At 36.9% G+C, this 24,745-nt stretch overlaps 1 protein-coding gene across 1 annotated transcript; it reads left to right on the forward strand.

Moving 5' to 3' along the window:
- Nucleotides 1-4,653: 4,653 nt before the first annotated feature.
- Nucleotides 4,654-5,081, forward strand: LOC101437115 (mediator of RNA polymerase II transcription subunit 21-like). The gene is made up of 2 exons (XM_012518366.1): nucleotides 4,654-4,708; nucleotides 4,762-5,081. The coding sequence occupies exons 1-2, from the start codon at nucleotides 4,654-4,656 to the stop codon at nucleotides 5,079-5,081; spliced, it is 375 nt and encodes a 124-aa protein (XP_012373820.1).
- Nucleotides 5,082-24,745: the final 19,664 nt, after the last annotated feature.

Raw genomic sequence — 24,745 nt, forward strand, 5'->3', positions numbered from 1 at the left:
TGTAAAAGGTAGAAATAAGTCTCTCTTTCACAGAGATAGGGGCTGCGTGCAGGACACTCCCGCCTGGGATGGGTGGCACGGTAGCAGTGATTCCTGAAGGCTCTGCGGTGCTGGGGAATTCATAAGCCATGAGGTGGCTATTCAGGGGCTTGCAGGGCAGGAGATCTTTGGAAACCAATTTGGTGAGACAGAGACAGAGGAGTCTTTTGCGAGGCATGGAATTTTGGGTTTCTGACATGGAGATCAGTGCTTCTGGCTAGAGCCTCACCCCCTAGACCTGGCTGCCGATCTGCAGTGGTCCTTAAGTCAGTCTCAATAAAGAGGCATCACCAGCAGGCTGTTTCAGGGTCTTGCACAGTGGGAGGTGTCTGGAAAACAATTAGGTGAAATAGAGAGGGAGGAGTCTTGCGAGGCGTGGAATTTTGGGTTTCTGACATGGAGATCAGTGTTTCTGGCTAGAGCCCTGCCCCCTAGGCCTGGCTGCCAATCTGCAAAAGTCCTTAAATCGATCTCAATAAAGAGGCGCCCCCAGCAGGCTATTTCGGGGGCTTGCAGGGTGGGAGGTGTCCTGAAGTTGAATTGGTGACACAGCAACACAAGAGACTCTTGTGAGAGGGGAATTTTGGGTTTCTGACACAGAGGTCAGAGTTTGTAGATGTGACCCCCCACTCCCATAGGGCTGGCACCCAGCTGCGGGGATCCCTGAAGGCTGTGTTGCACTGCGGTGCTCCCAGGCTCCCTGCTAACCGGATTTGAGGTTGCCAGGATTGTGTCCCCGAAACCCTGGTGGCCCACACCCCAGAGACTCACACCTCTTGAGTCTGCAATATCACAGACTTCCCATCCCTGAATCCACCACGCCCTGAGGTCCATCTGAGGTTCTTGATTGTCCTAGCCCTCAACATTTGCATTTTTTTATTTTTTTCTTTCCTTTTCCTTTTTTTTTCCTCTCTTTTTTATTGTCCTGGTTGCTAATATTGCGTTATCTCCTAGTTTTTTCTCCCATTGTATCCCCCAAGGTCTTTTTTCATTTATTTAGGGTTTTTTTTTCTTTTTTTTCCTCTTTCTTCTTTTCTGTTTCTTGCTTGTTTCCCTCCCTTTTCTTTGCCCATCCTTCCTTTTTTTCTTCTCTTTTTTTCTTTTTCCTCTGTTTCTTCTTGTTTTATTTTATCTTAATTATACAATAGGTGCTGCAGGGAACACCTCACATTTGCTGGGTTTCCACATCCTCCATTGCCTCATTTCTGTGTCAATTGATTTTGGCCACCTACACTATCCCCTTTCCCCCACATCTTGATATTCTCCATCATCTACTGTCTCTCCTATATTCCACCTCCTTTTCTTTGGTCCCCAAATTGATTAACTTTTAATTTCTAATACCTTTGTTTTGTTTTCTGTCTTTTATCCACTCCCAATACTATTGTCTTTCTTTTCTCTTTCCCTCTCTCAGGAAAACACTGGCTTTTTAATTCATACCATATTCCTCCCATATTCAGTCGACTACCTCATTATAGGTACTCTACTTATTGCTATAACTCTACACAATTTACATGAATCTAATATCCATCCTCCCAGATCTCATATTTTTGCTCTGTTATCATTTATTACCAATACTACTTTACACATTTTCCTTTTTTACACCATTACCTTTCCCTGGCCCTAATATTTTCCTTCAAAGTGAACTCAGCCAGCAACAAGAAATTAGAATAAGAAGAACAAAGTGACAAAGAGAAGATGTAACACTTACACAAGAAAAACAGCAAATTAATCCCCAAGACTAGACAAAGAAGCCAAGGAACTGATTAAACCCGTCAAGATAAAATGATGATCAGATAGCAACAAAAAAACTACAAACCAAACCAGTAATCAGGAAAACATGGCTGAATCCAATGAACAAATTAAAAACCAGGAAGGGGAGCAGAACTTCAGACACAATAATTAAAGATCTCAGAACATATATCACAGACAAACTTAATGAAGTAAAGGAAGAGTTTAACAATATAAAGAAGACACTTAGAAAGAAAACTGCAGACATACGCAAAAAGATAACAGATATGATGGGAATGAACACCAAACTTCAAGAAATCAAAAATAAACTCACAGCAAATAGCAGCAGATTAGAAGAGGCAGAGGAGAGAATTAGCGATGTGGAAGACAGTACATCAGAAATCAAACAGATAGTAGAATTGATTGATAAAAAGATAGAAAAAAATCCAGCTAGAACTTAGGGACATAAATGACAATGCAAAATGCAGAAACATATGTATTATAGGCATCCCAGAAGGAGAAGAGAAGGGAGAGGGGTCAGAAGGAGTGTTGCAAGAAATAATGGCTGACAACTTTCCAAAACTACTGAGAGAGACAGATGTACATATCCAAGAAGCACAAGGCACCCCAACCATCATAAACCTCAACAGGCCCACCCCAAGACATACACTTGTCAAATTATACAACGCTCAAGACGAAGAAAAATTTCTAAAAGCAGCAAGAGAAAAGAAATCCATCACATACAAGGGAGGCTCCATAAGATTAAGTGCTGATTTCTCATTTGAAACCATGGAGGCAAGAAGGCAGTGGTATGATATAGTCAAGGTACTAAAAGAAAAAAAAATTCCAACCAAGAATACTCTATCCAGCTAAATGAGTATTCAAAAATGATGGAGAGTTCAAAATGTTCACAGATAAACAGAAACTGAAAGAGTATGCCAACAAGAAACCTCCCCTTCAAGAAATTCTAAAGGGAGTTCTGCAGGAAGAAAGGAAAATACAGGACAGGCAGAGTTGGAGGAGAGTGTAAGAGCAACAAAAAAGACAAAAAGAGAAGAAAAACAAACAAACAAAATATGAAAAACACAAATCCAATCAAAATATAGCTAACATAAATAATTCCTTGAAAGTAATAACACTGAATGTCAACAGATTAAACTCACCTATCAAAACATTCAGACTGAGACATTGGATAAGGAAATATGACCCATCTATATGCTGCCTACAAGAGACACATCTTAGACCCAGAGATTCATGGAGGCTGAAAGTAATGGTTGGAAAACAATCTTACAAGCAAACAATAACCAAAAAAAAGCAGGAGTAGCTATATTAATATCAGACAAAATAGACTTTAAATGTGAAACAATTGTGAGAGACAAAGAAGGATACTACATATTAGTGAAAGGGACAATCTGTCAAGAAGAATGAACAATCATAAATATTTATGCTTCTAACAAGGGTGCCTCTAAATACATGGGACAAACACAGGAAAAACTAAGTGAAAGAATAGATGCCTCTACAATTAAAGTGAGAGATTTTAATACACCACTATCAACTCTGGACAGTACATCTCAAAAGAGAATCACTAAAGAAACAAAATATTTGAACAGTATATTACAGAGGCTGGAACTAATAGACATATACAGATCATTACACCCAAATACAGAAGGATATACATTTTTCTCAAGTGCACATGGATCATTCTCCAAGATAGACCATATGCTAGGCACAAAGAAAGGCTTAATGAATTCAGAAAGATCGAAATCATACAAAATAATATCTCTGACAACAGTGGAGTGAAGCTGGAAATCTCCAAGGGCCAGAGGCCCAGATTTCACACCAAAATATGGAAATTAAACAGCACACTCTTAGAAAAACAGTGGGTCAAATAGGAAATCTCAAAAGAAATCAATAACTACCTTGAAACAAATGATAATGATAACACAAAATACCAAAACTTATGGGATGCAGCAAAAGCAGTACTGAGAGGGAAATTTATAGCCATAAATTCATACATCAAAAAAGAAGAAAGAGCAAAAATTGAAGAACTAAGTGCACATTTGGAGGAATTAGTAAAAAAAACAACAAAGTAATCCCACAGGAAGAAGAAAGAAATAACAAAGATAAGAGCAGAACTAAATGAAAAAGAAAATAAGAAAGCACTTTAAAAGATAAATAAGACCAAGAGCTGGTTTTTTGAGAAGATCAATAAAATTGACAAACCCTTAACCAGACTAACAAAGAAAAAAAGAGAGAAGATGCAAATACACAGAATAAGAAATGAGAAAGGAGATATCACCACTGACCCCACAGAAATAAAGACTATCATAAGAGGATACTTTGAAAAACTATATTCCAACAAAAAAGACAATTCAGAGGATATGGGCAAATTCCTAGAAACACATAATCAGCCTATTTTAATGAAAGAAGAAATTGATGATCTCAACAAACAAATCACAAGTTAAGAGATAGAATCAGTCATTAAAAACCTCCCAACTAAGAAGAGCCCAGGTCCAGATGGCTTCACACGTGAATTCTACAAAACATTCCTGAAAGAACTAACACCAGTCCTGCTGAAACACGTTAAAAAAATTGAAACAGAAGGAACATTGCCTAACTCCTTCTATGATGCCAACATTACCCTAGTACCAAAGCCAAACAAAGACACCACAAGAAAGGAAAATTACAGACCAATTTCTCTAATGAACCTAGATGCAAAAATACTTAACAAAATACTTGATAATCATATTCAACAACACTTTAAACGAATTATACACCATGACCAAGTGGGATACATTCCAGGTATGCAAGGATGGTTCAACATAAGAATATCAATCAATGTAATACACCATATAAAGAGATTGAGCCTGTGCGTGAGCCAGCAAGATGGCAGACCAGCTCACACAGCTGCAGGATGCCGTGAACTCACTAGAAACTGTATGTTTTAAGAATTAACTCCCTATTCCATACTCCAACCACATCTCCTACTTGCAGATGGAGTGTTGCAGCAGTGTGGTCCTCCTGCCTCTTTTAGTAATATTCAGACAGCAATTAACAAAGATCAGCCAGGAAATCCTACAGAAGAGTATGCCCAGCTTTTTGCAGCACAAATTGCACAAACAGCAAAAGATTTTGATGTTTTGATAGATTCCTTATCCAGTGAAGAATCTACAGCTGCATTACAGGCTGCTAGCTTGTATAAACTTGAAGAAGAAAACCATGAAACTGCTACATGTCTGGAGGATGTTGTTTATCGAGGAGATATGCTTCTGGAAAAGATACAAAGAGCACTTGCTGATATTGAGCAATCATAGTTGAAAACAAGAAGTAGTACCCATAGCCAATCTCTTGCAGATTCATAGTACCATTGAATATAAAGAGGCTGAGGAAAAAAAAAAAAAAAACGATTTCAATGCAACTAAGAATTCTGCATCAAATTCAAATGTAAATCTTACCAACATCTTGTAAGACTTACAGAAACATTATGCACTCTGATGTGTTACCTTTTTAAATATTTTTAATAGTGTTCTATTTTCACTCTTGAAAATAAGCTTGTAAAATCATGATTGAACCAGTTTTAAATTGTCATTTCGTATTATCTGATCAAGCTTATTGAAACAATCATGGTCATAATATAATTAAACAGATGTGATGTACTATAAAATTCTATTGTGACATAGAAAAAAATAAAAATAAACAGATTGAAGGAAAAAAATCACATTATTATATCTACAGATGCAGAAAAAGCATTTGACAAAATACAGCACACTTTCTTGATAAAAACACTCCAAAAGATAGGAATACAAGGAAATTTTTTGAACATGATAAAGAGTATATATGAAAAACCCACAGCCAACATTCTTTACAATGGAGAAATCCTAAAATCCTTCATTCTAAGATCAGGAACAAGACAAGGATGCCCACTGTCTCCCCTTCTATTTAACATTGTCTTAGAAGTACTTGCTCGAGCACTGAGGCAAGAACTAGATATAAAAGGCATTCAAATTGGAAAGGAAGAAGTCAAAATTTCATTATTTGCAGATGACATGATCTTATACATAGAAAACCCTGAGAGGTCTACAACAAAGCTTCTAGAACTCATAAATGAGTTCAGTAAAGTCACAGGATATAAAATGAATGGGGAAAATTCAGTAGCATTTCTGCACACCAATAATGAGCAAGATCAGGAGGAAATCAAGAAACAAATACCATTTACAATAGTAAATTAAAAAAATCAAATATTTAGGAATAAATTTAAAGATGTAAAAAACTTACACACCGAGAACTACACAAGACTGTTCAAGGAAATCAAAGAAGACCTAAATAAATGGAAGAATATTCCTTGTTCATGGATAGGAAGACTAAATATTATTAAGATGTCTATCGTACCAAAACTGATCTACACATTCAATGCAATCCCAATAAAAATCAACACAGCCTTCTTTAAGGAACTAGAAAAACTATGAAATTTATTTGGAAAGGAAAGAGGCTCCAAATACCCAAAGACATATTGAAAAAGAAAAATGAAATTGGGGAATCATACTATCTGACTTCAAACATACTACAAAGCTACAGCAGTGAAAACAGCATGGTATTGGCATAAGGAGAGACAGACCAATGGAAACTAATCGAAAGTTCTGATATAGAATCTCATATATATAGCCATATATTATTCGATAAAGCCACCAAACCCTCTCAACTGGGAGAGAATGGCCTATTCAACAAATGGTGCCTGGAGAACTGGATATCCATATGTAGAAGAATGAAAGAGGATTACCATCTCACACCTTATACAAAGATCAAATCAAGATGGATCAAAGACCTAAATATAAGAGCCAAGACCATAAAGACTTTGGAAAGCAGTGTAGGGAAACATCTACAAGACCTTGTAATAGGAAAAGTCTTCATGAACATCACACCAAAAGCACGAGCACCAAAAGAACAAATAGATAAATGGGACTTCCTCAAAATTAAGGCCTTCTGCACCTCAATGGAGTTTGTCAAGAAAGTAGAAAGGGAACCTACACATTGGAAGAAAATATTTGGCACCCATATATCTGATAAGAGACTTATGACTTGCATATATAAAGAACTACTATATCTTGAAAATAAAAAGATAAACAACCTATTTAAAAAATGGGAAAAAGATTTAAACAGATACTTCTCCAAAGAAGAAATACAAATGGCTAAAAAGCACATGAAAAAATGCTCCAAATTTTTAGCTATCAGGGAAACACAAATCAAAACTACAATGAGATACCATCTTACTCCTATAAGATTGGCAGCTATGAAAAAAAAACAGAAGAATACAAATACTGGAGAGGATGTGGAGAAATGGGAACACTCATCCACTGCTGGTGGGAATGCAGAAGGATCCAACCATTCTGGAGGACAGTTAGGCAGTTTCTCAAAAATACTAACCATAGATTTGCCATATGATCCAGCAATTCCACTGCTGGGTATATACCCAGCAGAACTGAAAACAAGGACACTAACCGATATATGCACACCAATGTTCATAGGAGCATTGTTCACTATTGCCAAAAGTTGGAATCTACCCAAATGCCCATCAAAAGATGAGTGGATCAATAAAATGTGGTATATACATAGAATGGAATACTACTTGGCTTTAAGAACAAATACACTACGAACACACGTGATAACATGGATGAATCTTGAGAACCTTATGTTTAGTGAAGCAACCTAGGCATTGAAGGACAAATACTACATGACCTCAATGATATGAAATAAGTAAACCAAGCTGCCTCAGAGAGCTAGAGACTAGAAGATAGGCTTACAGGAAATCGAGGGGTAGAGGAAGATGTAAGCTGACATCTACATGGGTGAAATCTATGATAAGCTGGAGGTAAGTATGTGTACAAGGAAGGGATAAAATTGGGGCATAGGGTTACCTTTGAGTGGTGCTTTGCGGGTTTGAGGGGGGCTAGGGATGGGCGGATGGGTAATATTGCCCAAGAATTTGGGGGGAGGGTGGGGCACCATATAAACGTAGGAGATTGTCAGGTGTTGGTTTAGAGTATAATGTTGAGAAAACCTTTTCAAAATACAATTAGGAAAATTAACTGTTTATGATACTCAAAGGGGATAATCTAATGTAGGACAGACTGCTAGGGAATATGTGAATACTCATTTTGCCAGAGTGGGTTATATCATTGGGTAGAGACCCATATAATGAGAGTGAAGGTATATCCACCTCCTGGGGAGTACTAATGCCATCAAATAGAGGAACTGTATCTCTCAAGAGAAATGGTGGCTCCCAGGGCTTTATGGCAGTTGAGCATGTCAAGGCCTCAACACTGTTGCAAGTATCTCTGAACATGGCTCCTCAAGTAAATGAATATTGACTGTCACTGTGGGCCCCAAGGGGAGGGGGAAATAGATATTGAATAGATGGAACCAACGTAACTGTGAGGGCAATAGAAGTGTTTCACAAGAGTACGCAAGAATGGATATAAAACATGTAATATTACACCAAAAACATATAGGGGACGACAGACTAATAATGTAAACCATAATATAAAACATAGGATAAAAAAAATTTAGAAAATTGTATAGCCTAAAGTATAAACCACAATGTAAACACAAATGTTACCTTGTTTGAAAGCTATTGTCTCAATATCTGTACATCAGTTTCGGTAAATATGGTATGAATATGTTAAAAGATTATCACTGTGGAAGGGAAAAGGTTTTATATTGGATATGTGGGAGTACTGCATATTGTATATATGAATTACTGTGATCTATAGCTCTTGTGAAGAGAAGCTCAATAATTAGGAAAAAAGAAAAGAAAAAGATAGGATGTAGACTTTTTCCAAATCAATATGTATTCTATATCTAACCTTTAAACTCATTGCTATATTCCATTTTACTATTAAAGTAACCTGACATTATATTGGGCTTCACTTTTCAGGAAGTTTTGGATCACAGAGTGGTTCAACAATGGCAGCGGAGGAATACTGGTATGGGATGTTATTGACAGGGGACATATGGTTGACAGGGAGTTATGCAGGCCATGTGTCCGGGGTGCATGGAAATGTTTGTATATATTCATAGTGAAAACAATTAGAAACAACAGCTGGGGGGGTGATGGGTTCCTCACTGGGGGGGGGGGAGCTCTGTCGTGGTCCCTAGGGGAGCAGTGGGTTTCCCCCAGGTGCAACGGCAAGGCCCAGGAAGGAATGAGGGTCCAACAATTAGCCCCTGATACTAATGACTATGCTTCTGAGCCTATACACCTGAAATAAGAACAAGGCCTAGAGCATCACTGTGCCTAAGAGTTCCCTCCTGACAGCCTCCATGTTATTCAAATGTGGCCAGTCTCAAAGCCAAACTCAGCATGTAAATGCACTGCCTTTCCCCCAGCATGGGACATGACACCCGGGGATGAACCTCCCTGGTACCTAGGGATCACTACCGAGTACCAGCTGATGATGTAACTAGAAAATGACCTTGAATTAAAGGTTCAACACGGGCCAGCAGAATATCCCTGTCTACATATAATAACAGGAGTTAAAAATGCTGTTTGACCTAAAGTAAGGGGGAAATGGAAAGGACAAATGAGTTTATATGGCTATGAGTCTCTAAAAAAGAGTCTAGAGGTTGGCAGAAGGATTGCCCTTAGGCACACCTGAGCAGAGTCTCAGGGACAGATAAATAGATACAATCCCAGGTATTGGTCCTTTTGAGGGCTAAAGAGATCCACAGGTTTTATGGTCATGGCAGATGGAGTTCACTGCCATGTCAGTTGGTCCTTCTTTGGAGCTGGTGTTTCTGCCTGATGGAGCTGCACTCAGATGGGATCTCTTTTCACAAGCCTTTCATGCTACTTTACTGGAATTGTAGTTGGTGCTGGGGTTTAAGATATATCTAGGGGATTTGAATCTCTGGACTGACAATATGATACCCAGGCCCTGAGCCTCAACAGACTTCAGCTCCTACACTCTGATTTATTGGACTTACCCCACTCAGCTAACGTGGAGTTGAAGAATGTCAACCACCACACCATGGAGCCTAGAGTGCCTACAACTGAAAGCAGGAGGATTGCATCCAGTATCCATGTGGAATCTAAGCCCCCTCTTGACATAGATGTGGAATCGACCCAACCAATCCAAGGTCCACAGGATGGAGGAATACAGTAAGGATTAGAGTGGACTTACTTATATTCTATTTATGAACTATTGTGGTTAGTAATCGAGAAAATGTGGCATTGGTGTGGAAAAAGTGGCCATGGTGACTGCTGGGTCGGGGAATGGGAGGAAGAGATGAGATGTGGAGGCATTTTTGGGACTTGGAGTTGTCCTGGGTGGTGCTCCAGGGACAATTACCTGACATTGTATATCCTCCCATGGCCCACTGTATGGAACGTGGGAGACTATGGGCTGTGATATGGACCATTGACCATGAGGTGCAACGATGCCCGGAGATGTACTCACCAAATGCAATGGATGTGTCATGATGATGGGGGAGAGTGTTGCTGTGGAGGGAAGTGGGGGCATGGTGGTGGCGGTGAATGGGAACCTCATATTTTGTGAATGTAATATTTTTTAAAAATGAATAAAAAATAAATATAAAATTAAAAAACAGGCCAAAAGGAACCTAACAATGAACTTTGATTCTTTCATCGTACTGACATGTGTTGCCCTATACAGTAGCAGGAAAGGAGGAGCAATAAGGCTGGATGACTTTTAAGTTATTGTGGATTATTAAAATATATTTAAAGTCCCCTTTTTGTTGAAAATAACAAAATACTATTGAATTTTTTTTTACCTAGCTGTACTCATGGATAGGTTTAAGATTTATGGCTGTGATTTTGCTTTTGCTTGCTGACAGAAACTAGTCTCCTGGGAAGCCAAAGTTATTTCTCAATAAGCTTTAATAGTCTGTGAGTCAGAGTAGGTCCTGTGATAATGAGTCTTGCAGGATTTATAAGAAGGCAAGTGAGAAATTGAAAGGTGCGTTCATCCAGTGGTCTTTGAAAATAGTGCATAAAAATATAACCTGAATAGAGCCTTTGCTCCAGTAGATTGTAGCTGCTTTTCAGTAAATATTCTTCACCCAGGAAAATTTCCAAAAGTTGCTTTATGGTAGGATGAGATTCTCCATAACTGTTAATGTTACTTTTCACTATAGTGGAGTCAAAACATATGCACATAAACTCAGTCCAGCAGAATAGGATAACTTGTGTTTTTTTCTCCAGCTGATCTTATTTTCTTTTTAAGTGATGTTTATAGGGAGATTACTCTAGATTAAGAGACACTTAAGAGACAAAACCAAATGCCACATGTTGACCTTGATTAAATCTTAATTCAAACAAACCAACTGCAAAAAAGCTTTTTGAGGCAGCTGGACACATTTAATATGGACTGCTGCAGTATAATGAAAACCCTTTATCCCCAGTTCCTGGGGAAGCAATCATTGAATCTTTGGAATTTCCTGTGATAGAGTGTCTTTTGTTCTTCATAGTGAGTCCTAGAGCACACGTGGTAGTTCACTCTAATGAGATGAGGGGGATGGCCAGCCACACCTACACCTACAGTCTTAAGGTGGGGACCAACAAGCTAATTAGAGGATTGGGGCTTTGAGCCAAGTCAAATGGACCCACCTCCCTAAACTTCGAGAGGGGAAGGAGGACTGCAGATTGAGCTCATCCATGTGGTCGTTAATTCCATCAATCATGCCTGCAAAATGGGATCCAAGTAAACTGGGACACTTGAAGCCTGGAAGCTCCTGAAAAGACGCATCACTGTGCTGGGAGGTGACACGGAAAGAGGAACTGAAAGCTCTCTTATGAGACCCTCCCAGACCTCCCTCTGTGTGTCTCTTCTTTTTGTCTTCTTATTTGTACGCTTTTACTAGAATAAAACTATTTGTAGGTAAAAAAATAAAAATTAGAACTGCCATATGATCCAGCAATACAGTTAGTAGGAATATATTTAGAAAAACTGAAAGAATGTGAACTGACTTTTGCACACTGATGTTTACAGCAGCATTATTCACAATTGCTAAAATATAGAGCCAGCCCCAGTGTCCATTGACTGATAAATGGATAAAAAAAGTGTAGTACACAATAATGGAATACTATTCAGGGGTAAGAAGAAATGAAATTGGGATGCATGTGACAACATGGATGAACCTAGAGGATATTATGTTGAGTGAAATAAGTCAGGTACAAAAGGCCATATATTGTGTGGTCTAATTAATATGAATTTATATTGAGTAAGCTCACAGAGTTAAACTCTAGAATATAGGTTACTAGGAAATAAGAAGGGTTGAGAATGGGAGATGATGCTTACTGTATGCAGCATTATTAATAAGGTTAATTATAAAAGTATGGAAATGAGTAGAGTTGAGAGCGATACATTATAATAAATATAACTAACACTGCTGATTTATAAATGTGATTGTGGCCGAAAGGGGTAGACTGTGGAAGTAAATGTTCATTGAAAGAAAAATAAGAATAAACTAGGGAATGTATAACATAGTGATTTTGGTGAAGGGTGAGGATTTTGGTTAATAGTATAAGAATGTTATTTTAAAGTGTTAAGAATAGGGTGATACATGGAAAAATTATACTTAATGTAACTTTTGAACAGTTAACAGTAATATTGTAATATTTTTGAAGCAATGGCAAAGATGATATATCAATTCTAAGAGACAACAATTGTGGGGGCTCCAAAATGTATTCACCAAATGCAATGAATGTGCCACAATAATGAAAGAAGCTGTTGATGTGGGAGGAGTGGGGGTGGGGAGGAGGTGGGGTATGTGGGAACCTTTTATATTTTTTCACGTAACATTTTTCGTGATCTATGTATCTTCAAAAATACAATAAAAAAAGAAAAATAAATTCTATGAGGTTAAAAAAAGAGGGCATGGGATTTTTTCTTTTGTACTAATGAAAAAGTTCTAAAATTGATGATGACAGCACAACTCTGATAAAAAAGAGAGACACTGAATGTACACTTTGAACAGATTGTACAAACCATGGGACTGTATAACATAGGAAATCCATTGGTAGATGGTAGACTGTGATTAACAGGAAAAATATGAGAATATTCTCTCCTAAATTATAACAAACATATAGTACTAATATAGGGTGTTAATAATTGGATGATTTGTGGGAAAATATACCAAATGTAAGATATGGGCTGTAGTTAGTAGGAATATTTTGATGATGAACTTTCATAGTTTGTAACAAATGCTTCACAACAATACAAGATTTTGGTGGTGAGGGAGCTTTCTATAATAATATGCATGTTTGTTTCTTAAGTACACAACTTTTACTATACACTTATTGCATATGCATGTTCATGTCTGAATGATACACTGTAATAAAATTTTATTTTAAAAAATTCATGTAAAAAGTTAAAAGACTCCAAATAATCAAAGCCATCTTGAAAAATAAGAACAAAGTTAGAAGACTCACACTTCCTCATCTAAAAATGTATTACAACACAGCAATAATTATAACACCATGATCCTGGGAAAAGGAGCGACTTACAGCTCAATGGAAACAAACTGAGTGCTCATCATCAACCTTTGAATTTATGGCCAGTGATTTTTGACAAAAGAAGAAGGCCAATCAATTGGGAAATAATAATCTCTTCAAGAATTGTTGTTGGAGGAGACTTCCAGGAAGATGGTGTTGGAGTAGATAGGTAAGGATCGTCTCTCACCAAAAACAATGGAGGATGGGGAGCAGATGTAATTCAAGTGGTTGAGTACCTGCTTCCCATGTATGAGGTCTCAGGTTTGATCCAAAGTATTTCCTAAAAACAAACAAACGAGGAAAACACCTCTCACTGGGGAGCAAATATAAATCAGTGGTTGAGCACCAGCTTCCCACACGTAAGGTCCTAGGTTTAATCCCATGTACCATATTAAAAAATAAAATAAAATAAAATAATAAAATAAAAATCAATGGAGGAAGGGCAGAAAACTATCCAAGGGAGCTGCTTTGAGAATCTGCAGATGAGGAAAGAGTTGCATATCATCCAGGAGGGAGACAGATGGAGAGACAGAGAAGCCAAAGCAAGTTACTCATCCCTGCCACTGGAAACAGCACATATACCCCACCCTCAAAGCAAATAGCCTCAGTAAAACCTCTAGCTCACTGCAGCCAACTGAGTGGGAAAAGAAGAACCTCCTCCCTAGGAAGAGGTACTCGGCAAACAGTGAAGAGTGATTTCTCTTAAGTGAGTATCCAGTGGAGCTGGCATTGAATCTCAGCTGTAGCCAGCCCAGCAAATAGAGGATCAAAGAGACCTATTTCTGGTGGAGCTGAAGGACAAATAGGTGTGGGACCAGCACCCAGCAACTCAGAGAGAGGTGTAAGGGGGAGGGGAGATAGGACAGGCAAAATAGAGAAAAAGTAAACACAAAATCAATCCACAACCAGTACTAAAGCAGCTCCAGAGCCCCAGGGAGAGGGAAGTGGAGATGGGGATCTGATCAGGCAGGCCGTCATGCCTACCCACCTTGGGAGAGAGAGGAACTAGGTCAGTGAGGCGATGGGCAGACAGGCATGCCTAATAGCCAGGGAGAAAAGGAAGCCAGGAGAGATAGTCAGGAAACTCTTAGAAGCCCTACTAGCCTGAAGGGAAAGAGGGCAGGGAGAGCCAGATAAGCTTTCAGAAGTCAACCTAACCTATGGAGTGGGTGTAGTTCAGTGGAAGAATCCCTGTCTCACATATACCAGGCCCCTGGTCCAATCCCCAGTACCTCCCAGGAGAAGGGTGATCCAGCAGGTTGTCAGGCTGGGTAGCTATCACCGCATGACAGGGAGCTTATAGACTGAGGTTTTTTTTGTTTTAGGTTTTTTTATGTTATTTTATATTTATTTTTATTTTTTACTTTATTCTCTAAAATGGGGTTCCTTACCTGTGGACAGTGGGCTGCTGGGTGATTGACTGAAGAACACTGGCAACCAGAGATGACTCCTAGGGGTATAAGAGGGAAGCCTCTTTTTCCTGGGTTGTTTTCTGTTTTTTTCTCTTTCTTTGTTTCATTTTATTTTTATTTTCCTTGGTTTTTCTCCTTTCTTTATTTCTTTTCTTTTATTCTCCCTCTTCCATTGCTTTTCTTCATTTCCACCCTCTCTTGTTTGGTCTTCATTTTTTTTTTTTCCCATTCTTTTCTCATCTTTCCAGTATCTTAATTTATTCAATTTTTGGTTTCATTTTTTCATTCTTATTCCTTTGTATTTTTTTATGATATTTAGCTTGGGCAAAATAGACTTTAAATGAAAAACTATTATATGAGACAAAAAAGGACACTATATATTAATAAAAAGGGATAATCTATGAAGAAGAAAGAATCATAAACCTTTATGCACCGAACCAGGGTGCCCCAAAATACATGAGTCCAACATTGTAGATCACTCTACAGTTATAGTTGGGGACTTTAATATACCTTTACCACCATTGGACAGAACATGTCAAAAGAGGGTCAATAAAGAAAAAGAGACCATGAATAATTTGTTAGAGGATCTAGACCTAATAGATATATACAGAGCATTACAAATATAAGATATACATTCTTCTTAAGTGCACATGGGTCATTCTCCAGGATAGACAATATAATACACCACAGAACAATGCTCAATGAATTTAAAAAGATTGAAATTATACAAAGTGATTTCTCTGACCAGAGAGAATGAAGGCAGAAATTAATAAGGGCAGAAACCAAAATAGGCACAATGATGTGAAAGTTACACAATACAAACTTGGACAATCAGTGGATCAAGGAAGAAATTGCAGAAGAAATCAGTAACTACCTCGAAGTGAGTGAAAATGAGAACACAGCATATCAAAAATTATGGGTTGCAGCAAAAGCAGTGCTGAGAAGGAAATTTATAGTCATAAATGCTTATATTAAAAAAGAAGAAAGAGCTAAAGTCAAATACCTAACTGCACACCTGGAGGAACTATAAATAACAACAACTAATCCCAAAGCAAGCAGAAAGAAGGAAATAACAAAGATTAGAGCAGAATTAAATGGAATTAAGAATAAATAAACACCAGAACATTCTAACAAAACCAAAAACTGGTTCTTTAAGAAAATGAATAAAATTGGCAAACCCTTAGTTAGACTAACAAAGAAAAAAGAAAAAATGCAAATACATAAAATAAAAGATGAGAGAGGGTATATCACCACTGATTCCGCAGAAACAAAGAGTAACATAAGAGAAGGCTTTGAACAATTGTATGCCAACAAGATTGATAACTTAGATGAAATGGACTAATTTCCAGAAACACACAAGCAGCTTACATTGATAAAAGAGGAAACTGATGAACTCAGCACACCAATCATAAGTAACAAGATTGAATTATTCATCAAAAACCTTGCAACTAAGAAAAGCCCAGGACCAGATAGCTTTACAGATGAATTCTACCAATCATTCTGGAAAGAACTAACACCAATCCTGCTTAAACGCTTTCAAAAAATAGAATTGGATGGAATACTTACTAACTCATTCTATGATGCCAACATCACCCTAAGACCAAAGCCACATAAAGATACCAGAAGAAAACTGCAGACCCATCTTTCTAATGAACCTGGATGCCAAAATCCTTAAAAAAAAATACTTCCTAATGGTATTCAACAACACACCAAATTAATTATACATAATCAAGTGGGTTTCATTCCTGGTGTGCAAGGATGGTTCAACATAAGAAAATCAAGCTATGTAATGTACCATATTAACAGATTGAAAGAAAAAAAATCACATGATCATCTCCACAGATGCAGAAAAAGCATTTGACATCCTACCCTGATTTAAAAAAAAAAAAAAAAAACTTCAAAAGATAACAATAAAAGGAAATTTCCTCAACAAGATAAAGGATATATATGAGAAACCCACAGCTAATATCATACTCAATGGTGAAATGCTAAAGGCTTTCCCTCTAAAATCTGGAACAAGTCAAGGATGCCCACTGTCACTGCTCCAATTTAACAGTGTATTAGAAGTTCTTGCTTAGACACTTAGGCAAGAAAAAGAACTAAAATGCATCGAAATTAGAAAGGAAGAAGTGAAAAATTCACTATTTGCAGATTACATGGTCCTGTACATAGAAAGCCCTGAAAAATTTACGCAAAGTTTCTAGAGCTGATAAACAAGTTCAGTAAAGTGGGAGGATATAAGATCAAAATGCGCTGATCAGTAGCATTTCTATACACCAATAATGAGCATTCTTAAGGGGAAATCAGGAAAAAATATCCATTTAAAATAGCAACTAAAAGAATCAAATATCTAGGAATAAACTTAATTAAAGATGTAAAGGACTTGTACACAACATTGTAAAAGGAAATCAAAGAAGACCTAAATAAATGGAAGCCTATTCCATGTTCATGGATTGGTGACTGAACATCATTAAGATGTCTGTCCTACTCAAATTGATTTACAGATTTAATGCAATCCCAATAAAAATTACAAATCATTTTTACTGTATTAGAAAATCTAATTATGAAATTTATTTGAAAGGGCAAAGATTCCTGGATAGATTAACATATATTAAAAAGAAACAACAAAATTGGAGGAATCATGCTACCTGACTTTAAAGCATATTACAAGGCTACAGTGGTCAAAACTGCATGGTATTGGCACAAGGACATACTGACAAATGAAAGTGAATTGAGAGTTTTGATCTAGATCCTCACCTATATGGTCTACAGATATTCAACAAGGCTACCAAGCCCACTCAACTAGGAAAGAATGGCCTCTTTAATGAATGATGCTAGGAGAACTCAACATCCATATCCAAAAGAATGAGAGAGGCTCACCAACTCATGCCCTATACAAAAAGTAACTCAAGATGGATCAAAGATCTAAATATAAGAGTCAAGACCATAAAGCTTCTAGAAGATAATATAGAGAAGCATCTATGAAGTCTTGTAGTAGGAAATGTTTTCATGAATTTTACACTCAAATCACAAGCAAGAAAAGAACAAAAGATAGATGGGACATCCTCAAAATTAAAAACTTTTGCACTTCAAAGGAATTTGTCAAGAATATGAAAAAGCAGCCTATTTAATGGGAGAAAATATTTGGTAGCCATTTATCTGATAACGACCTATAGCTAGCATATATAAAGAAATCATACATCTCAAAAATAAACTGAGAAACAATCCATTTAAAAAATGGGCAAGAGATTGGAATTTACACTTTTCTAAAGAGGAAATACAAATGCCAAAAAAAAAAACCACAACAAACACACACATGAAAAGATGCTCAACATCCCTAGATATTAGGGAAATATAAATCAAAACTACAATGAGATATCATCTTCACCTATTAGACTGGTGGCTGTTAAAAAACACAGGACTACAAGTGTTGGAGAGGATGTGAAGGGAAAGGTACCTTCATCCACTGCTAATGAGAATGTAGAATGGTACAGGCATTGTGAAAGATGGGTTCATGGTTCCTCAGGAAGTTAACTGAAAATGCCATATGATCCAGCAATCCCACTTCTGGGTATATACCCAGAAGAATTGAAAGCAGGTAAATGAACAGATACATGCACACCAATATTCACAGTGGCCTTATTCACTACTGCCAAAAATTGGAAGCCAACCTAGTATCCATCAGCATATGAAAGGATAAGCAAATTCTGGTATACAGACACAATGAAATATTACTCAGCTCTAAGAAAAAATGAAGTATTGACACATGTGACAACATGGATGAATATTAAAGACCTTAAGTTGAGTAAAGTAATCCAGTTACTAAAAGACAAATATGTGATCTCACTGATATGATATAAACAAATTGAGTAGACTCATAGAGCTACTGTGTGTAAGATAGATTATCAGGAGACAGTAAGAGAGTAGAGTGTGGTAAGTTAATGCTCAATATGAAAAAAAACTATGATAAAGTGAAAGGGAGTGATTTGGCAGTAGATGGGGGTGATGGTGGTGCAGGGATGCGAAAGGGTCAACAATGCTGGAATGTAAGGGTGAACAGAGTGGGGGGCTGGGTTGGACTATCCATGGAACTGGGAAGAAGGCTGGAGGAAGGAAGACGTGAACTCAGGAGATTTGTAGGTTTCTGTGGTTAAAACAGCAATGGTGAGAATGTTTTTTAGCAAAGACAGGAGGGGAGGGTTAATTGGTGCAGGGTATTGGGGATGGGAGAATATGTGGGAAAGGGAACAGCTAGGGCATGCTTTTTTGTATTATGAGAGTACACATCTCATCATAGGATGTTATTTCAGTGGATGGAGACTCACACAATAAAAAAGAAAATATTAAACTCCCATCTGGGGAGTCCTGCTGTGTTCTCAAATAAAGGAGCAAAAATTTCTAGAGAACTTAGGCAGTGCCTAATAAAAGAAAACAGACCAGTATGTCAAGTCCTCAATATTGATGCATGTAACTATGAACATTATTGAGCAAAAATTGCTACTTAGTGGTTACCATGGATTCAAAACAGAGGGGAAGGGAAGAATGATGGAATGTGGGGCATTTTGGGAGCATGGAATTGTTCTGTATGATCTTGCAATGAAGGATACAGGCCATTATACATTTTATTAGAGTCTATAAAAATGTACAGTACAGAACGTAAACTGTAATGTAAACCATTGACCATGGTTAATGGCAATGCTTCAATATTTGTTTGTCAGTTTTAACAAATGTACCATGCTCATGTAAGATGTTATTAATAGGGAAAAACATGAGGGGGGATAGGGTATATGGGAATCCCTATATTTTCTGCATGACTTTTCTGTAACCTAAAGCTTCTTTGAAAATAAAGTGAGAAAATAAGACACTGGGAGAACACACAGAAGAAATTGTCACTATACATAAAAGAAAACAGATCTTATGGTGATGAAAGACAATGCAGAAAGTTTTATTTTCCTATTTATTTTTATTATTTTTATCATTTATTTATTTATCTTTGGCTCTGTGTTGGGGAGCTTTGTGATTGCAGAAGAGTCACAACTGTGGGCAGGGAGGATCACCTGGAGCATGCCTCTAAGGCATGTGAATATATTCAAGTGTTCATGAAGCACGGTGGGAGGAGATTCACACAATAACTGAAGAATATTGAATTCCCATCCTCAGGAGTTCTGCCACATTCTCTAACGAGACTGCAAGAATTCCCCAAATACAAGGGCAGTGCCTATCAGTGGATGATAGACCATTACACCAGGCTCTTGATATGATGCTTGTACTTATGAACCTTGTTCTTGTGAAAATGAAACTTAGCCTAGTATTCTATATTTCAAGAGTTACCTCTTGAAAGCCACCTTGCTGCTCAATTGTGGCCTGTATTTAAGCCAAACTCACCATATAAACTCACTACATTCTCCCCTGACATGGAACATGACTTCCAGGGGTGAACCTCCCTGGCACTGAGGGATTATTACCAAGTGCCAACTTGCAATTCATTTGGAAAAACACCTTGACCAAAAGGCAAAAATATTAAATACAAATGAGTTTTCATGGCTAAGAGATTTCAAAGTGAGTTGGGAAGGCATCCCAGAAGTTATGCTTATGCACATCTTAGAAGAATCTCAATGATGTTGCAGTAAACAGTGTCTCATGCATGGGAGCTGCTGAGGGCTCTAGAGACATGTGGACACTACAGGTCGGGTAGATAATACCAGGAATTCAGCACCTGTCAGTGAACCTTACCTTGGGATACATGATAACCTATCCCCACAATGTACTGGAGTTAGACTCATTTATAATTTTCCTACACATGGTTCTTATGCCCCTTTTATTTGAACCTATAATTCTCACTATACCGGTTAAATATATGTCCCAGAGAATTTAAATCTTCAGACTGTTCACATCCTTTCAATCAGAAGCAGAGTGGGCATCACCATCCCAAAATCCTCAAGACTGAGGAATGAACAAACATAAAGGGAGAATGTAAATATGGATTAAAGTAGACTTAATATTATTCTAGTAATGGAAGAACTTGTAACATTGATATAAAGGGGAAGGAAAGGTAAGACTCTACAAAATGGGGCATTTTGGGGGCACTGGAATTGTTCTGCATGACATTGCAAGGATGGATATAGGCCATTATACATTTTGTCAAAACCTATAAAATTGTGTGGTGCAAAGTGTAAACCACAATGTAAACTATAGAACACAGTTATTAGCAATACTTCAATATGTGTTCCTCATTTGTAACAAATACATAACACTAACGAAAAAAGTTGTTTATGGTGGAAAGTGTGGGAAGGGAAGTAGGTAGCTTAGAGAATCCCCTATTTTTTTGATGTAACATTTATGTTATATAAAGCTTCTTAAAAAGAAAAAAGAAAATTTTCTGGGTAAACTCAGGCTACATTTGCTATATAATGAAGGTGGAACCTCTACTTTACATTCCACCATAGACAAATATCAATTCAAGATAGATGTATTAAAAAAAAAAAGAGAGAGAACTATCAAACTCCCAGAATAAAATGTAGTGATACATATTCAGTACATTGTGTTAGGCAGTAGTTTCTTAAGCTTGACACCCAAAACAGAAGCAACCAAAGAAAAATAGATAAATGGAACCTCATCAAATTTTAAAAGTTTTGTGTCTTAAAGGATATTATCAAAAAAAAAAAAAAAGGCAACCTACAAAATAAGAGAAAATATTTGGTCACCTGAAGCAATTGCATCACTTCCACATGGAATATCCTTAATACATCACTCCTCCAGATAATTCTCTACCTATAAACAGGAGAATGTAACAAGTATGAAAACATGCTACATGGACAGGCAAGACTGGGAGCCCATTGAAACAGTAGGTGAAGATGGCCTCATTTCGGCCATCTCACAGATTCTATTCTTCATTTGCCCATGAAATATTCTTTTGTTATTCTAGTTGTCTATTTATATCACCCAGTCTTATGTATAAAACATGTCTACTCTAATCATTTTAACATCAATATTTACAATTCCATTTGCAATTCAGTATAAGTAGGCATTAGTATAACAGAAACTGGTTTATAGCAAAGAAATAACTCAACAATATGATAGGACCAAATTGAGGGTCAAATGGGGATTGAGGGCAAAGGTGTTTGTGTGGACACACAGGTATATTTTTAAATACCCAGTAGAAGGGTTTACAGTCTGGATATGGTCAAGGTATAGAAGGTGGGGAGGAAGAAAAATAGGAAAGTAAGAAGTCAAGGAGGTTAAGAAAGTCAATTTTATTTATTTGTTCAGATTCTTCATGGTCCCTGAAATTTGTGAACCCTCGCTATAGCTACTTGACAACTAATCCCCTACAGTTTTCTGGAAATTAAGAAATGCAAACTCATATCATAGTTGACCTATAACCAATGACCTTCTCCTCTCCTTCATCTCTTTTGGTATTAGCCTCCCTTGTTTCATTTCTCTGCTTCAAATAAATCAATGCCAAGTCTGACGTTTCCCTTACCTAACCAAGGCTACTAACCAAGTCTCTCTAATTCTTGACCATATTTATAGAAAATACACTTCTATGACATCTATGATGTAAACTCCTTAGGGGGGTCAACCAATTCTGTATCCGAAGCACTTGGGCATGCTGCTGAACAGTGAGGTGAGTTGAGAAAGGAGAGAGGTAGGAGTGGAAACAGTAAAGAGCTGCAAAATGAAAATACAGTGTGCACAAGAAACCCCAGAGCTGAAATTGAAAGAAGAGGACACAAGAAATCCAGTATTAGAAAAAAAAACTCACCCCAAGTTTTATATTCACACACAAAAGATATATGGACACATCAGTTGCATGAGATGATTGAAATATGTCATGAAAATATTACCACACAAACCTACCAGAAATTATCTAATCAAGGGTGATCTTTTACAAATGAGAAAGCACATCCCAGTGAGGGGCACATAAACATATTATGTAAACTGAAAAACTAGGTTTCCTAGCCCAGATATACCTTTGACACCTACATATTAGAAAAGTAAAACAGTGAGAAAAAGGTAATAAAAATACTAGATCTGTTCAGTCCAGAACAGTAACCACTAGACAAATGAGCTTGTTTAATGAAATCTAAAATCAATTCCTTCAGTTATACTGGCACATTCCAAGTACTCAATAGTCACATGTGGCTAGTAGTAATATATTGGATAGTATGATATAGAATAATTACAATCACTATCCACTCTTTAAAAGTTAACCAAAATCCCATTTCTTGCCTGAAAATTACTGTCCCTAACACCTATAATTCTGTAAAGTTAAAATTTAATTTTAAAAAATGATAATTTCTCATATAACATATACACCACCATATATAACACCATTTGAGAAGTTCCAAGTATTGTTGTTGGCAAAGGACAGACAAAGGTCTGATGGGCAATTTTAACAAAGCTTACAAGGAGAAAGGGTTTAGTTTGAGCTTAGAAAAATAGTATGAGTTTAATAAGCTGAAAGGAAAGGGAAGGCATTCTAAGAAAAGAAAAAAATTTGTTTCTTAATTAAAGCAAACTCTTTACTACAAATCATCATTCTTCAATGCTTCCATTTTTATGAATCCTATCTCCATAAATATATTGTAAGCTTGAGGAAGATAAGGTCTATTTTTTTCTGGTCTTTTTTTTTTTTTCTAGAATAATGTAATGGAAAAAAACGTAAAGATTTCTTTTTTGGTTAATAACACTTCTCTAAGCAAAGCCATTTTTCCATATTTCTTTTATAGTCCATAGTTCCTACTGTCTATTATATCATCTTTTTATATTAAGTTCAGCATGTAGGAATGATCTTTACAAATTCATACATGGTGTTAACACATTTCCCAATCACTTCCCACAAAAGAATCCCTGATATCCTTGCTATACATTTCCAGCTTGGGGTTGGGATACCTTTCCTGAGGTTTCATATAGGCAATTTCCTTAACTTGATGCAGTCTTAGCGACCAATAAAAAGCATGGAAATGAAAGAGAGACAAGCAAAGAGACAGGAAGAGATAAAGAGAAACTGTGAGATAGAGTGAGACAGAGACAAAGGCAGAGAGAGACAGAAAGAAAGAGAGTCAAGATGAGACAAGGAGATAAACAAAGGAGAAAGAACACCACATGGGACTTAAACAAACCCTATCTTCCAGTGTTCATGATATGATTATTAGACTTCATTAACCCCCTTCTTAGGCAGAGTAGAAAAGATAAATGTCTTTTCACCAAAATTTAAGTTTCTGAAATAGGTAATGATGGAATTTTTAGAACTCATATATAGTATTTACTAGTTACCTTCACATATTTGATTCTCATAATTATATATGCATGAGCAGTGGGGGAACTTATGTCTTATAGAATAGATAGAATAATTATCTTCACTTGTAGATGAGGAATCTCAATCTCAGAGATGTTAGCAATGTACTCAAAACCTTAAAGATAATTAGTTGGGCAACAAAATTCTCATCTTCTGATCCAAATTCAGTGCTGTTTTCATTATATCATACAAGTAAATTTATTTTTTCATGACCTAAGACAATTATTCATATTAGGAACTTTAAACAAAATTCCATTTTACTCAGAATAGTCCATTCTGAAGACAGAAATTAACATATACATGAATTAACTTACCCAAGGTTTCACAGCTACATAGAAATTGTTTCATCATATTAAATGCCAAGTAATACAGCAAGTTAAGCAAAAAAAAAAAAAAAAAAACAAAAAAAAAACAAACCATGATATATGGGAAAACAGGAAGAAAAGGTCTCAAAGAACTTAAAATTCCAGGCAGTAATTGTGAAGTTAGAATTGATTATTGTATCTTTCTCCTACATCTTGATTCTCAAATCTGGATCCCCATTAAAAATCAACCACACTTTCTTTCATATGCATTTCTGTATGCAATCACACCATCTCTGCCTCCCCATGAAATTTCTGCTCTTCCTGCTCTTTCTGTTACCTCCTGCCTCTCTGTAGACATTGAAACCTGAGAATGGGGCTGTTCTTGTGGTAGAGTACAGTCCATTTCTGCCTCCCTCAACCACTACCACCTACTCAATTTATCAATAAACCA

The sequence above is a fragment of the Dasypus novemcinctus genome, chromosome 3, assembly GCF_030445035.2.
Source record: "Dasypus novemcinctus isolate mDasNov1 chromosome 3, mDasNov1.1.hap2, whole genome shotgun sequence".
Classification (NCBI taxonomy): Eukaryota; Metazoa; Chordata; class Mammalia; order Cingulata; family Dasypodidae; genus Dasypus; species Dasypus novemcinctus.

Excerpts from the sequence above, each read along its gene's own strand:
- LOC101437115 (XM_012518366.1), top strand. The coding sequence starts at position 4,654 with ATGGCAGACCAGCTCACACAGCTGCAGGATGCCGTGAACTCACTAGAA. Across the intron at positions 4,709-4,761 it reads GAACTCACTAGAAACTGTAT|ATGGAGTGTTGCAGCAGTGT; the intron begins GTTTTAAGAATT and ends TCCTACTTGCAG.